At 36.1% G+C, this 13,876-nt stretch overlaps 1 protein-coding gene across 1 annotated transcript in view; it reads right to left on the reverse strand.

The window, feature by feature from the left end:
* The window catches only part of ACOXL (acyl-CoA oxidase like), a gene marked incomplete in the record, with an annotated part of 142,133 nt that overhangs the window by 112,873 nt on the left and 15,384 nt on the right, over positions 1–13,876 (reverse strand). Inside the window, 1 exon segment of the mRNA XM_072409461.1 lies at positions 1,067–1,163. Coding sequence (XP_072265562.1) covers positions 1,067–1,163 — 97 coding nt within the window.

Raw genomic sequence — 13,876 nt, forward strand, 5'->3', positions numbered from 1 at the left:
GAACACGGACACAACGCTGGATGAGCACAGCGGGACCAGGTAAGTGGGGAGTGAGAAAAGTACGGGGTTATCGATAATTGCAACTTTTTTTAATACGAAAAAGTACGGGCTTAACGGTTGGGAGGTTAATGACCATTTCCTGATCTGTACATCACAGAGTTGAATGTTTTTTCAAAGTCAAACCATTATATCTGGGACTGGGTACCAAGGTGTAACAAAGATCCACAGTAAAAAAAAGAGAAGGATAGAAAGGCAATATTCTAAAAGTAAATGATACATTAAATAATGATTCATGTATTGTACACAACACAAAAACACACATTTATAATGAAAATAATATTTAAAGACATTTATTGCACAAATCTCCAAGACATTTATTGCACAAATCCATCACTGTGACTACAAACGGGAGAAACGGAAATTCCAGTGATCAGATGCTCAAGATAAAGTTAATGAGCAGCTTGATCAGCTCATTAAGAATTATAAGCTTCCCACAAAGGTCACCCCTTGTGGGAAAAAAAAACAACTTTAGAAACACCTTTGAGTAGATTTATAAAGCTGAGAATCTGACATATACCAAACTTACTGCAAATCCTCCTGATGCATGTGTTTTAATGACAGTAATTGATTAAACATGTGTTTTACTGTTTGGTAAAGTAGCTAAGAAAAAACAACTTGGCTAATTGCCTAATTTGTAGAGGTCATAAAGTACCCATAGACACTTAATGCTCTCTAGGTCCATCCACAATCAGTCAAACTATAAGTAAACCTAATTTAAGGGTCTGTGTTCACAGAGCTTTGTTTGCACCAGAATTTCTTCACTCTCTATACAAAAGTATGGGAAGGCAAAAATAGGTAAAACGCAGCTTGATACAGCTTAGAAGAACTGCAGGTTAAAAGACAAGGTTAGAAGGGTAAAAAAAAAATAGCTCACATAAAAGCATTTGCTAGCTAAATTAATCTAAAACCACTCTGCATCTGTTCATGTAGACAAGACCTATTACCATGGTTCACTCCTATTTCCTTCTATATCTGACTATAAATGAGTAAAAATATACATTCTTACCATCTCCCGAAATGCCTGTTGAACCAGCGGTAAGCTTAAAATAAATTTCAATCTTTCGAATGTCAGGTCCCTCATTTCATCCAAACTTAAGTCATATCTGTGAAGAAAACAAACACAAAAAAAGCTTTAGTGAGTGATATTTTTTCTGAAATTACTCATATAAAAACATAATGGGCCTGATTGATTAGATATATTAATATATTATAAAATAAAAAAAAATATATAAAAATATTAAAATATTTTGCAATTTGCTAGCAAATGTTTTGAATCCTGGACCAGATCCATTCCAGGTGTGCTGGATCACCCAGCTTCACTGATGAAAGTGTATCCAGCATTGGAGAGCTTTAATAAATCAGGCCCAATGTAATGGGTTCTTAATTGGTTCAGCTGCTCTTCTCTAAACCCTAAAACACAAGAATAAGATTTTAATTATGAATAAAAATACATTTTGGACTCAAAACACAAGACCAATGATTATGCATTTTCATCAGTTTTACTATGGAATTCCACTCCAGATGCCCTGTAAAGCCCTTGGCATATAAGAGCTTCCTATTCAGAGCCATGAAGTTCTATCAACCATATGCAGTGAAATGATATTGTAAAACTGTGAAAACTCAATATCCAGCCTCCATCCTCACCTTGAAAACAACCCAGGTTTCCCCAGTTCATTGAACTATGTTCTGTTCTGTTCTGTATTTCAACAAGCTTAATCCTTGCTTTGCTCTTAAGTGTTTGGGTTTATAGCATTACTTTATTAAGCAACTGAACGGAGTACTTTCTAGTAACAGGCAAAATGAAACGTCCTGGCAAGCAGAAATGAGGACAATAAAACAGTCATGCATCATTTGCTTCAACAAACTTGGCATTTCATCCAAAGTTAAAATAAATTAACTTCTGCTCTTTAAATAAGCCGTGTCAGAATTCATTTTTAAGATGACATACTCCAGATACATCTATTATTTCTTCATGAGCAACCAAAGCCAAGACTTGTGTATTCTTCCACAGGTGTTCTATATTAATACCACTGATAATGACTAACCAGGTTTTTTAATGCCAAAACTAGTTTGAATTTTAATGATCAACATTAGTCATTTAAGTTATTTACTAATGGCAAGCAAACATAAAGAAACATACCTATACATATGTAAACAAGCTAATTTATATATGTTAGGATCATGATCAGGAGTTACTAGACAGGAAGTCAATTCTATTGCCAACACTGGAGCATGCCCTATGCTTCATTATACCAATTGTTGGCATACAGTCCTGTGAAAGAATTAGGAAACCTTATGAAAGCCTTTGTGTTTTTTGTTACTTTCTTGGACATATGGATATTTAATCTCAATTTTAACATTACTGGGCGATTCCAACAATTTAACAAAAAAATTAAAACTGAAGAAAAAACTTTTCAAAATTTTCACATTTATTCCCACTTAAAATGGCTCAAATCACACACACGTGTATCACATCAGGTGCTCATGATTAGAACATTGTTACTCAGCATTTTGAAGGTGGTTTGTCCTATATAAAACCTCAGATATTTAGTTTAGTGCTCCTGATTGTTGAGGTGAGAGTGAACACCATGGTGAGATCAAAAGAGCCGTATGAGGCCTTCAGAAAGATGATTGTAGCAGCTTACAAGTCTGATAAAGGATTTAAAAAGATCTGAAAATAATGTGAAATCAGCAATTCCACTATCTGCAAAATAGTCTACAAGGGGAGGACTTTCTAAACAGCTGCCAACATGCCCAGGTCTGGCTGTCCAAGCAAGTTCACAAGATGCTAAAAGAAGCCTCCAACAACCCTAAAATGTCATCACGGGAGCTACAGCAGGCTCTTGCTACTGTTAATGTGAAAGTGCATGCCTTACAATCAGAAAAAGACTGCACAACTTAAAGGTACATGGGAGCTGTGCAGGGAGGAAACCTTTGCTCTCTAAGAGAAACATCAAGGCCAGACGAAGTTTGTCAGAGATAATGTAGACAAAAACCTTCTGGAATAATTGCTCCTTGGACAGATGAGTCTAAAATTAATTTATTTGGTCACAAGAAGAGAGGACTTGTTTTGTGTAAACCAAATATAGCATTCCATGAAAGGAACCTCATACCAATTGCAATTGGAAGTGTCATGGATTGGGCATGCTTTGCTGCAGCAGGACCTGACCAGCTCACTATCATAGAATCCACCATGAATTTTACAGTGTATCAGAGGGTGTGCTTGAGGAACATGTGAGACCATCTGTAAGAAAATTAAAGCTGAAGCGGAACTGGACCCTGCAACACGACAATGACCCAAAACATACCAGTAAATCCACCAAAGATTGGCTGAAAACTAAGAAATGGTCCTGGAGTGACTCAAATGGTCCTGGAGTGAGTCAAAGCCCAGATCTTAATCCCATTGAGATGCTGTGGGGTAATGTGAAATAGGCTGTACATGCAAGAAACCTCTCAAACATCAAACAGCTGAAAGAATTCTGCATTGAGGAGCAGGACAAACTTTCCTCAGACCGATGTCAGAGACAGCTAGATGGCTACATGAAGCATCTCACTGCAGTTTTTTCAGCCAAAGGAGGTAACACTAGCTATTATGGGGGTAGGCAGTCCTATTTTTTTCTCAGTTAGAATACACATTTTTGTTGATATCTTTTGTTTATTGAATAAATCACGGTTATTTTTTATCTTTACTTGCAATGAAATCACTTCTTAGCCTGAGATAAATAAAAAAAGGATTAGACATCAATATGTAAACATTTCTTAGGAACTTAATATGTAATGGGGTGTCCTAATTTTTTCACATGACTAAATTTCTTCTTTTGCTCCTGTTGGTCCATCCTCTAACTATAAAGAAGTCTATGTGAGGAACAGCAGCAAAATAAGAATATAAAGAATACCTCCACCTCACCCAGCAAACAAACATTACTAGGGTGACAACTCTACTGCTGCTTGGGGGACCACTTGGCTGGCATTGTCACCCTAACACAGAAAGACAAAATGCAGCCTTTACCTAACAAGAACAACAATTTAAAAGACATGAAATTAGGGTAAAGTTTTATCTTCTACAGCCTTACTGTAAAACTTTTTTAACCTGACAACAGATTAGGTTGGAGGAAACATTACCACACAAGTCATTTAGAGATCTATTTACAAAGCAGTCAATCTGACATTCATTCAAACTTCCCTAGTGAAAAATCAATTTACTGTTATTAAAACACATGAACCTGGAAGATTCTCCACTATGTAATGTTTCAGAGAATGCCATATTCACTGCTTTATACAAAAATGTGTATAAAATACCCCTTAGTAAATTAATGTTTATAAACTAACTTTGCATTACAACTGCCAGCGTCTGTAATTTCTTGCAACTGCAAAGTTGGAGCATTTTGTGCAGAGGTCCCCGATGAATCCTATAGCCTGATTGTGTGATTGGCACTGTTACAGGTACATTTACATTTACTGGGATTCAATCCAGATACAGTTTCATTTCTCTCTAAAAAGCTATTTCTTGTTCAAGAGACAAACACTGAAACTTTTCTTGGTAACAGTCTTGGCCACACACTTCCCTAATATACAGTTCCATGTTTCTATATTCTAGATGTGCTAAAGTGTCAGGAGTTTCCTGACACTAAGTGTAATATATTGAAAAAAAATTACATTACACATGAGTTAATTTTTACGTTTCTACTCAAGATTCACCCTATTTTACACAAAAATTTACAAATGCTTCAAACTGGATTCATCCATTTTTCTAATTGATACCAGTGTAAATTTTGGGTTGGTGAAAAATAAAACATTTATTAATAGGCTCCATGTATACAGGTACAGCAACAACTAAGAAAGAAAACTGCTGACATTACAAATACCCAAAAAAATGACTTTGGGTATATTCTTTTATTGTGATTTTTTTTGTCTTTAAAAGCATTTTCATCGTGATGGATTATTAGCTCTGTAAAAGTTCCAACATGAACTAAGCTACGAACGAGTAATTCACACTGGAGTTAAGCAGGTGAACAGGTAACAGGGAATGTGGGCTATTATGAGAACCTGCTGCTATTCCCCAAAAAAACAAACTGTCAGGTTCACTCTAAAAAAAATAATCTCGCTCCTTAAAAGTGTGTATGTAAATGAGGGCTGGAGGTCCCTGGAAGGTACCCATAACAAAAGAACTATGAGCTATCATAACTATTATTTATAAAATTATAACTAATATTTTTCATGTATACTACAGCCATGGTCAACCTCTATTGTGAAGTTTCCACATGTGGATTACCTAAATCTTTTTGTGTTGACTGCTTTTATTTTATACTTATTCTAGTGACATAAGCACAGTGTACAGTTACAATATGAATGTAAATAAATAAAAAATGTTTTCATTGGTCAGCCTACACTTAATAACAGGGTCAATGTTGTTGTTTTTTTTTTTTTGTACAGTGTACAAAATAAAAAAGTCCTAAGGCTACATACACACGTGCAATAATTAACGGTGGAAAATGAACGAATAATGACAGATCAACAATTATTCACCATTAGTTCAGATCTAATCCACTAGATACAATCGTTTGAACAATGCAGGAAGTGACTTGTATCAGAGAAAGTGTACAGCAGAACAATCCACTATCACTAAACGACCCTATACACAACAGATAGCGAAAGATTGTTGCCCAATCACATCCGCCGGGACAGACGTTTGTTTCCAGTGACATTCCTCGTTCTTTGCGGTCATTGGCCTGTTGTTTTGTTAACGATTATCGGACGATCTGTCATTAGTTGTTCAATTACAACGATAATTATTGCACGTGTGTAGGTAGCAAATGTAAAACAATCCCCTCTGGATGATCAAAGGACATTGCAAAGATTTTAGGAAACTTTTCAGTTGATTCATGCCTGTCTTTAATTTGATGGAGTATGTAGGCTCTTTAGGGCAGGGTCCTTTACTCCTCATCTCTATCTGTCTGTATCATTTGCAATCCCTATTTAATGTACAACACTATGTAATATGTTGGCAGTGTGTATTATTAAAATAATATTAATATAAATAATAATGTTCTATGGAAAAAAATTCTGAATAGGATTGTCTGGTTCAGTTTATTTAGCTGGTGCACCTCCTATGCGCTCTTGCTGCATTGTTTGCCTCCCCTTAGAAATAATTCACCCTTAGAATCCTCTCACTGAAAATTACATTCCTATTGCATGGTGTTCTGTTACAATAATTCCACCCCATCAAATGATCCTACCCAAACACAGAGAATGCCTGAAATCTGACTTTTATCTCATGGAAAAATCAGTGAGCTAAATATACAAGCAAGAAATTACATTTATGGTCAAATTCCTGTATACGAACAGTGTACAGAAGGACTCCAGGTTACCATGCTTGGATTTCATTTTAAATCTTTAAAATATCTTTTATAATATTTTATAATAAAAAATCTTTTAAATATTTTTAATATTTTAGTGTCTGAAGACTGAAATGCAAAAGATCACTAATTCAAACATTCAATTGTGTAGCAATTGTATGTACTACACTACCATTATATTTTTTTACTATAAAAGTTAAACTTTTTATTTAAAAATTGCAAAACTGACACTGTATTCTGGCAGTCAAATTAGCCATAGCCAAGTGATAATTAGGTCAATGAATATTGATACCAATTATTTCTGGCTATGAAATGGTTAATACTATTTTATTATTGATATTTATATGAATAAAATAGGAGACATTATCCATCATTAAGCTCTACTAGACTGTAAAATAAATGTGAGACATGTAGAAGGAAGAAGCAGAATAAAAGTTGAAAGTGAGTAGAGTTCAGCAATATTCAGGCAGCAGATGCACTATTTCAGCAAGTAGAGACAATCTCATATAATAGTTCAGATTGAAGTCAATATCAGACGGCCAATAAAGGTACAAGCCAAAGTTCTGCCAGGAGCAAGCAACATAAAAACAGGTCCAAAAGAAGTCAAAAGACAAGCCAGGCCCTCACGAGTGATCAGAAGCAAAGCTCTAGTCACAGTGATAGCTAAAGACGACATAGAACTCAACCTTAACTTCAAATGCACATTCAGAAGTAACCATCAGGCCACGAATGAGTATGTTCATGTGCCTGCAACGACTCGTGGTCACAACCATAAATCTGACTTTGCTGACATACAGGTATAACCCTGCCCTGCTGCAGATACTAGCACATATAATTGATACTAACAAATTCTAGGACCTGCCAGAGTGGCTCGGATGGCTCAGGACACTGTGCAACTAATTGAAAAATTGACCTTGGTATGAATGGGTGCAATATGGATGCATGCAGGAACAATAATAAAAACTGAAAATCTAAAATTTCCAGGAGCTACCAAGAGCAGACAAACTGTTATAGATATTTTATTAGGCTGCATATATATATATATATATATATATATATATATATATATATATATATATATATATATAAATATATTGCTACAGGACCATTTTAAAGAAAATCCATACTATAATGGGTGGCCCTTTCAGACACACAATGTCAAACAATGCGTCTGACAGCTCCTGGCCGCACACCAAACTGCTGCTGTGCCACCAGGCAAGGTAAATTGTACTGCAGGCAACATTCTTCAGACCACACTGTCACTGACCACATGTCACTTTTGTAAACCGTGCTGCAATCTGCTGTGGTGGCACTTGAATAGGAGAGGTTAGGACTGTGGTTGAGCCCGTGACAGACTGGTACATCTCACAAGGTGTAGTAGTAAACACTAACTTGCTTGTTGTCTTCAGTATTTTCACAATCACATAATCAGAACAAACATGTAAGCACTGAAATCAGAGCAAAGCCAGAACTTGTTTCAGGCCCATGACTCAGAAATACAGAAGCCAGTGTGGCATACAAACAACTGACATTTTTGGAAAATCCTTGACTATTATTTTTGTTTTATTATTCTGCTATATCAGATAATGCCACTAGATGGTGGTAGAGGCCAACATATAAAAATAAATAAAGTAAGTCTAACAAGCAGTACATTTTATGTGTTTTTTTCTGCAAATATTCACATAAATGTAAAAAATGCTTTTCATGAACTTTTTACATTTTACCTAAAAATAACAGATTAGAAAAAAATTTACATTTATGAAAGTATAAAGCTAACTCTATTCAATTTATAACATTTACTATGTGCCTGATTACATTACTGGTGTTACCAACTTGTGTTTGGCTTTCTCGACTTGATAAAAAGCTATATATATTGCCTAAGGCTGTTGCAGAGTATTCAGTGTGCATGAACATAAAGTCCATTTAAAATTACATCCTATTTGTTATTTAGCTAATTTAATGATTAAGCATTACTTATGGTATACCTTGATCATTCAGCAAGCAGAACTCGGCCTGTCAAATGCCTAGGGTGTTGCTTATGATAATAATAAAGTATAATTAAAGTAAAACATCTGGAATTGTGCAACAATCAGCTTCCCATTTGATTTTTTTTAATGTAGAGAAAACAGAAAATAAGCTTTTAATTGATAAGTAAACAAACCAGGAAGTCTTAGTGTGACAGTATGCAATAGACTCACTTTTTCCCCCATTTAAAGCTTCCTCTCTGAATAACACTTGGTCATATACATTGGCAGCCTTAAGTATACTCTGAAACAAGGGGAAAATATGTTTTTACTCATATGATATTGCTTAGGAACCAATGCATGTCATATTTATATGGGTAATGATTTGGGAGAAAAGTGTATAGTTTGGTATTATGCCAGACTTTAATTTTGCTTTAATGGCCAATCCCAGGAAAAATTTTAAAACAGCATTTTTTTTTAACAAAACCCTCTGGCCCTGTTCCGCACAACTCCAACTTTCCCTTCTGTCTTGAACAGGTGAACATGCTCCTTTACAGTACTAAAACTTCTAACTTTTTTCGTGCATTGTGTACTAGCAGCTGCAGCAATTTAGACCACATCAACATCAGAGGACATGGGCATCTTTCAGCCATTCTCTCTCCAGCCTAATAGTGCCTAGCCCAACACTTTAATTTGCACTTAGAGTCAAGGACGCTCTGCATTACATGTGAGCATTACCACAACTTCTCTTTTCCAGGGAGATATGTACAGCCCCATGCTGGCTTCTTCCATCAGCTATAATCTGCTTGCATTTCATAGAGAAGCACAAAGACCTTGTAATTATATCACTGTGTCTAAAATCAGGTATGCAATTAAAAAGAATTTAAAATATTTTATTAGAATGTTATGAAAAAATGTTGTGAATAAAGATGACATAAAGGACCAGTAAAAAAAAAAAAAGAAACATACAATACGATATATCACTTGCGATTGGGAGAAGGGGGAAAAAAATCAGGAAGCAATACACACGGTAGAATAAGATTATTAAAGTAAAGCGCTTAAGTAGGTAGTAGTAGTAGTAAGAGTTTATTATCGCTTTAACAAGCACATAAAGGTTAGAAAAAAATGTGTATTTCCTAAGGATGTATGAAATTGCACTCAAAGCACAAAGTCTACAGACATTGGAGTAAGGTTGAAGGTAGCAGCAACAACATTTTGCACTGATTCCTCCCTTGCAGGAACTGGTTTATCTAGTGAATGACACATAAGGGAAACAGTGTTTGCTAATATTAGGGAAAGGCAAGATGAAGCTCCCAAAACAGTTAATATAATGACAAGACTCTTTCTATAAATAGGGATAGGTAAAGGTTATGGGAAGGAAACACAAAACGTATGCACTAGAAAATTGAAATGTACACTAATCTTAAAGCAGAATTGTACCCAGACCCTCCCAAACCACCATTCACATTCTTCTGGATTTTTTTAAACCTTTTTTCTAGGGGTCTTCTAACAGATTTTTGGTTTGGGGGCATCACAAGTCCTTCCTCCTCTTCTCCAGAGGAACACCATTCAAGTACTCAATCCAGGCTGATATGGTATATAAGTACATTCAATTTTACAAAAGCTAAATTTTACTTTAAATGAAGAATTGACCACTTGTGTTAGATTTATGATGGAAGAATATATTGTATTTTGCAGCCTAGCTTTGCTTTATTTACAACTTACAGGATTTTTGCAAAAAGATTATTCAAAATAAGATTAGAAAAAAGTAAAACCAAAAAGAAACTGAAAATCCACAATTATACCAACATTGAGGAAAGCAACCCACTATCAAAAATAATCAATGGTACTTGGTTGAGAGTGGTTTGAAATAACAGAATATTTTAGGAAAAAGAGGTAGTAATGTAGTTATGATCCTGTAAATTACCAGCCAAATAAAATTTGTTTGATATATTATTATTATCTCACTTCCTATTGGGTAGGACTTCTCCCACCTCCTAGATTGTAAGCTCCTCGGGGCAGGGTCCTCTCCTCCTGTGTCACTGTCTGTATTTGTCTGGCATTTCCAACCCCTATTTAATGTACAGCGCTGCATAATTTGTTGGTGCTACATACATCTTGTGTATTAATAATTATTTTATTATTATTAATATTATTATTAAAAATATTATTAATAAACATCACTGGGGGGCTGTAGCCAGGTGTTCAAAGAGTAAGCAGAGCAACACACAACAAATTTAGTGTTCCCAGTTGTTTGTGCTATAGGTATCCAGTTACCCTTATAATTGTTGTTGCTATTTACTGCCTACCTGTTGAACACGCCACCAGGATCTCTACACCTTATGTTCTGTTTGCATATAGTAAGACCAAAAGCAAAAAAAATGTTTCATTTTATGCACATAGAATCTCTAATGATACTGTAATCTGCTGAGGATTCCATTTAAAATATGTGCATCAGATATATGTACTACCTCTAAGTATAACAAGTTAGATCTCTATATAGGGCCTTGGAAAAGAAAAATAAAATCTGTTATTTGCACATTTTTCTATTCTCCTTCTTCATTTTACAAAGATGACTCCACCAGGACTGCCTATTAATGTGCAGATGAAGAATAGGATTAATCAAGCAGTCTGGGGAACATGAATAGTGGCAGATAATATAACCACCATCTGTGCTTCTGACCTTTTCTACGCTGTCTTTCCACAAAGTAGGGTGACAGCAAGCTGCGTCATTTACATGCAATATTGCTGGGAGAATGAAGGACAACAATATATGCGAATAGTTATAAGGAATCTAATTCTGATTATAAACAGTGCTGATATATAAAGCAGAACTTTACAAAAAAGTCTATAGACACTAACTGCCTCTCACAATGTAATGTAATATATATATATATATATATATATATATATATATATATATATATATGAGTCTTTTGCACATTACCCCTGAGCACTTTCAACAACATGCAAATTTTTTTTTTCCATGAAGCAATGTGATTGGTTGAATAAACATCGCAGGCTCAGGCAGATTGTATTTCCCAAAACCGAATATGAAAAGTCATGAATGCATATTTTAGAGGTGGGGACATGGAAAGCGCCATCTTTTTTTATATAATGATGAAATAAATGGTTGATTTATTCATTTGACATCCTTAAAGGGTTGAACTGCCAACTGTTATTGGAGAGCTCTGGGAGATGCTCAGCCATGGGGACCTCTAGGGCTGTCCAGGCTGCATGATTTGCTTCTGAACTGCCTGCCCGAGCCTTGGGGGTCCTCAAGGGGCTGTTTAAGCTGCCTGTGAAGAATTTACCACCCACCTGTACCAGATCTATATAAATATACAACACAAGAATTTACATAGACAACATACAACACATACATATACAACACGTTATGTCAGCAAATGACCCCCCACCATATTATACGCTGTCTGATAGCTGCCCCCTCCCTACAGAAGAACATGGAGGGCAAAATAAAGTTACACCCCCTGTTCTGTTAACACACATACAGATGTTAGGGTCCGCAGATTTGGTATCTCTTCTTTTTACATTCTTTTCTCATCCGGTTTCCTCCCACATCCCCAAACATGCAGCTGGGTTATTTGTCTCCCCCCAATATTGCCCTTGGACTGTATTAAAGACATATGACTGAGGTAGGGACATTAGATTGTGGGCCCTTAGAGGGGCAGCTAGTCACATGATTATACAGCGCTACAGCGAGTAATGAAGGCGCTATATAAATACTGTGTAGTAATAATAATATTAATAACTAGCTGATAACCTCACATTGCCCGGTTATTTATTTACTGCAATTTTATATTATACAGGAAAAGGAAAAAAATAAAGCTATAGTGCTTTTCTTGTCTAAGGTGTTGTTTAATTTTTTTGCATTTGAATGCATTCGGCCAATTGCCTTACCTTTTCTCGAAGGCATTATTACAGGACAGAAATTTGTAAAAGAGTCCAAAAAAAGTATGTAAAAATATAAGGCACACTGACACTGAGCAATACATACACACATACATACATATATGCAAATATATCTCTGACATATACCACAGCGCTGTACAAAGATGTCTCTATGCGTTTTTGAGTGATGGTGGAACATACATACACACAAATACATACATCCGATTTTATATAAATATATATATATATATATATATATAGATTTAGCTGTTTGTCTGGAGTCTAACTAAAAACTGTGAGAAGAAAAGTTCCTTAACCTCCTGGGCGGTTCATTTCTGTCTGGATTTATATGCCTAAAAGCGGTACATTGTTTTCATGAGTATATTAAGGTTTGAAACACAAAATTATGTCAAAATAATAAATCAAATACATTTTAATTTTGGGAGCATACATCCATCCGGATCAGGTGGGCTTTATGTTACATAGGCAGGCACCGGACCAAACAAGGAGGGCTGTTGATCTTATATCGGTAGTTAACTCAGGTTGGGATGGGGGACCGACGCGTCAAGCTATGTTACTTTCTCTAGACCTCCAAAAAGCATTTGACAGTATATCTTGGAGATACTTGTTCCAGGTACTTCATAAAATGGGTTTTGGTCCTTTTTTTACTAGCCTTCTCTCAGCTCTATATGATTTACCTGAAGCTAAGATCTCGCTAGGGGGATTCTTATCATCGGCGATCCACATCAAGAGGGGGACCAGACAAGGTTGTCCCCTCTCCCCACTGCTGTTCGCATTGGCAATTGAACCCTTAGCGATAGCAATACGGGCAGATCCTAATATCCAGGGTATTAAATGTGGCCAGATAGAACATAAATGTGCCTTCTTTGCTGATGACATCCTTATGTTCATCACCTCCCCAATTACGACTCTTCCGAACATAATGAAAACTCTGGATGACTTTGCTCTTTGCTCTGGTTTGATGGTTAATAAAACTAAGTCTCAGGCACTTAACATAAATCTCTCTACGGAGATATGGTTAACGCTCCAGGGGAATTTTGATTTCATTTGGCAAAAAGACTCTATTCATTATCTAGGCAACCAGTTGACCCCTACCTACAATAGTCTTTACAAATGTAACTATGGTCCATTGCTTAAGAAAGTTTATGAGGATATCCGGAGGTGGTCTTTATCTCCACCTTCTTGGCTGGGAAGAATTGCGGCTGTTAAAATGAATTTATTACCTAGACTACTTTACCTATTTCGCACACTCCCGATACAGGTTCCTATGAAGGAGATTGGTTTACTACAATCTAGAGTGATGCAATTCATTTGGGGGGGGAAGAAGGCTAGGTTTCACAAGGACACGTTGTTAGCTCAAGATTGGGAGGTTTGGGAGCCCCGCTTCTGAAATACTACTACGTAGCGGCGCAAGTGGCCTAATTATCGATGAGTTCTTTACAAGGTGCGAGACCCCAATGGGTTGAGCTGGAGAACTTGGATGGCTTTTTGGGATCTATAGATTCCATCATGTGGAGGAGGAAAAATATCAGAGGCCCGGTTGGGTGTCCGGCTCTTTCCCAC

The sequence above is a fragment of the Pyxicephalus adspersus genome, chromosome 4, assembly GCF_032062135.1.
Source record: "Pyxicephalus adspersus chromosome 4, UCB_Pads_2.0, whole genome shotgun sequence".
Classification (NCBI taxonomy): Eukaryota; Metazoa; Chordata; class Amphibia; order Anura; family Pyxicephalidae; genus Pyxicephalus; species Pyxicephalus adspersus.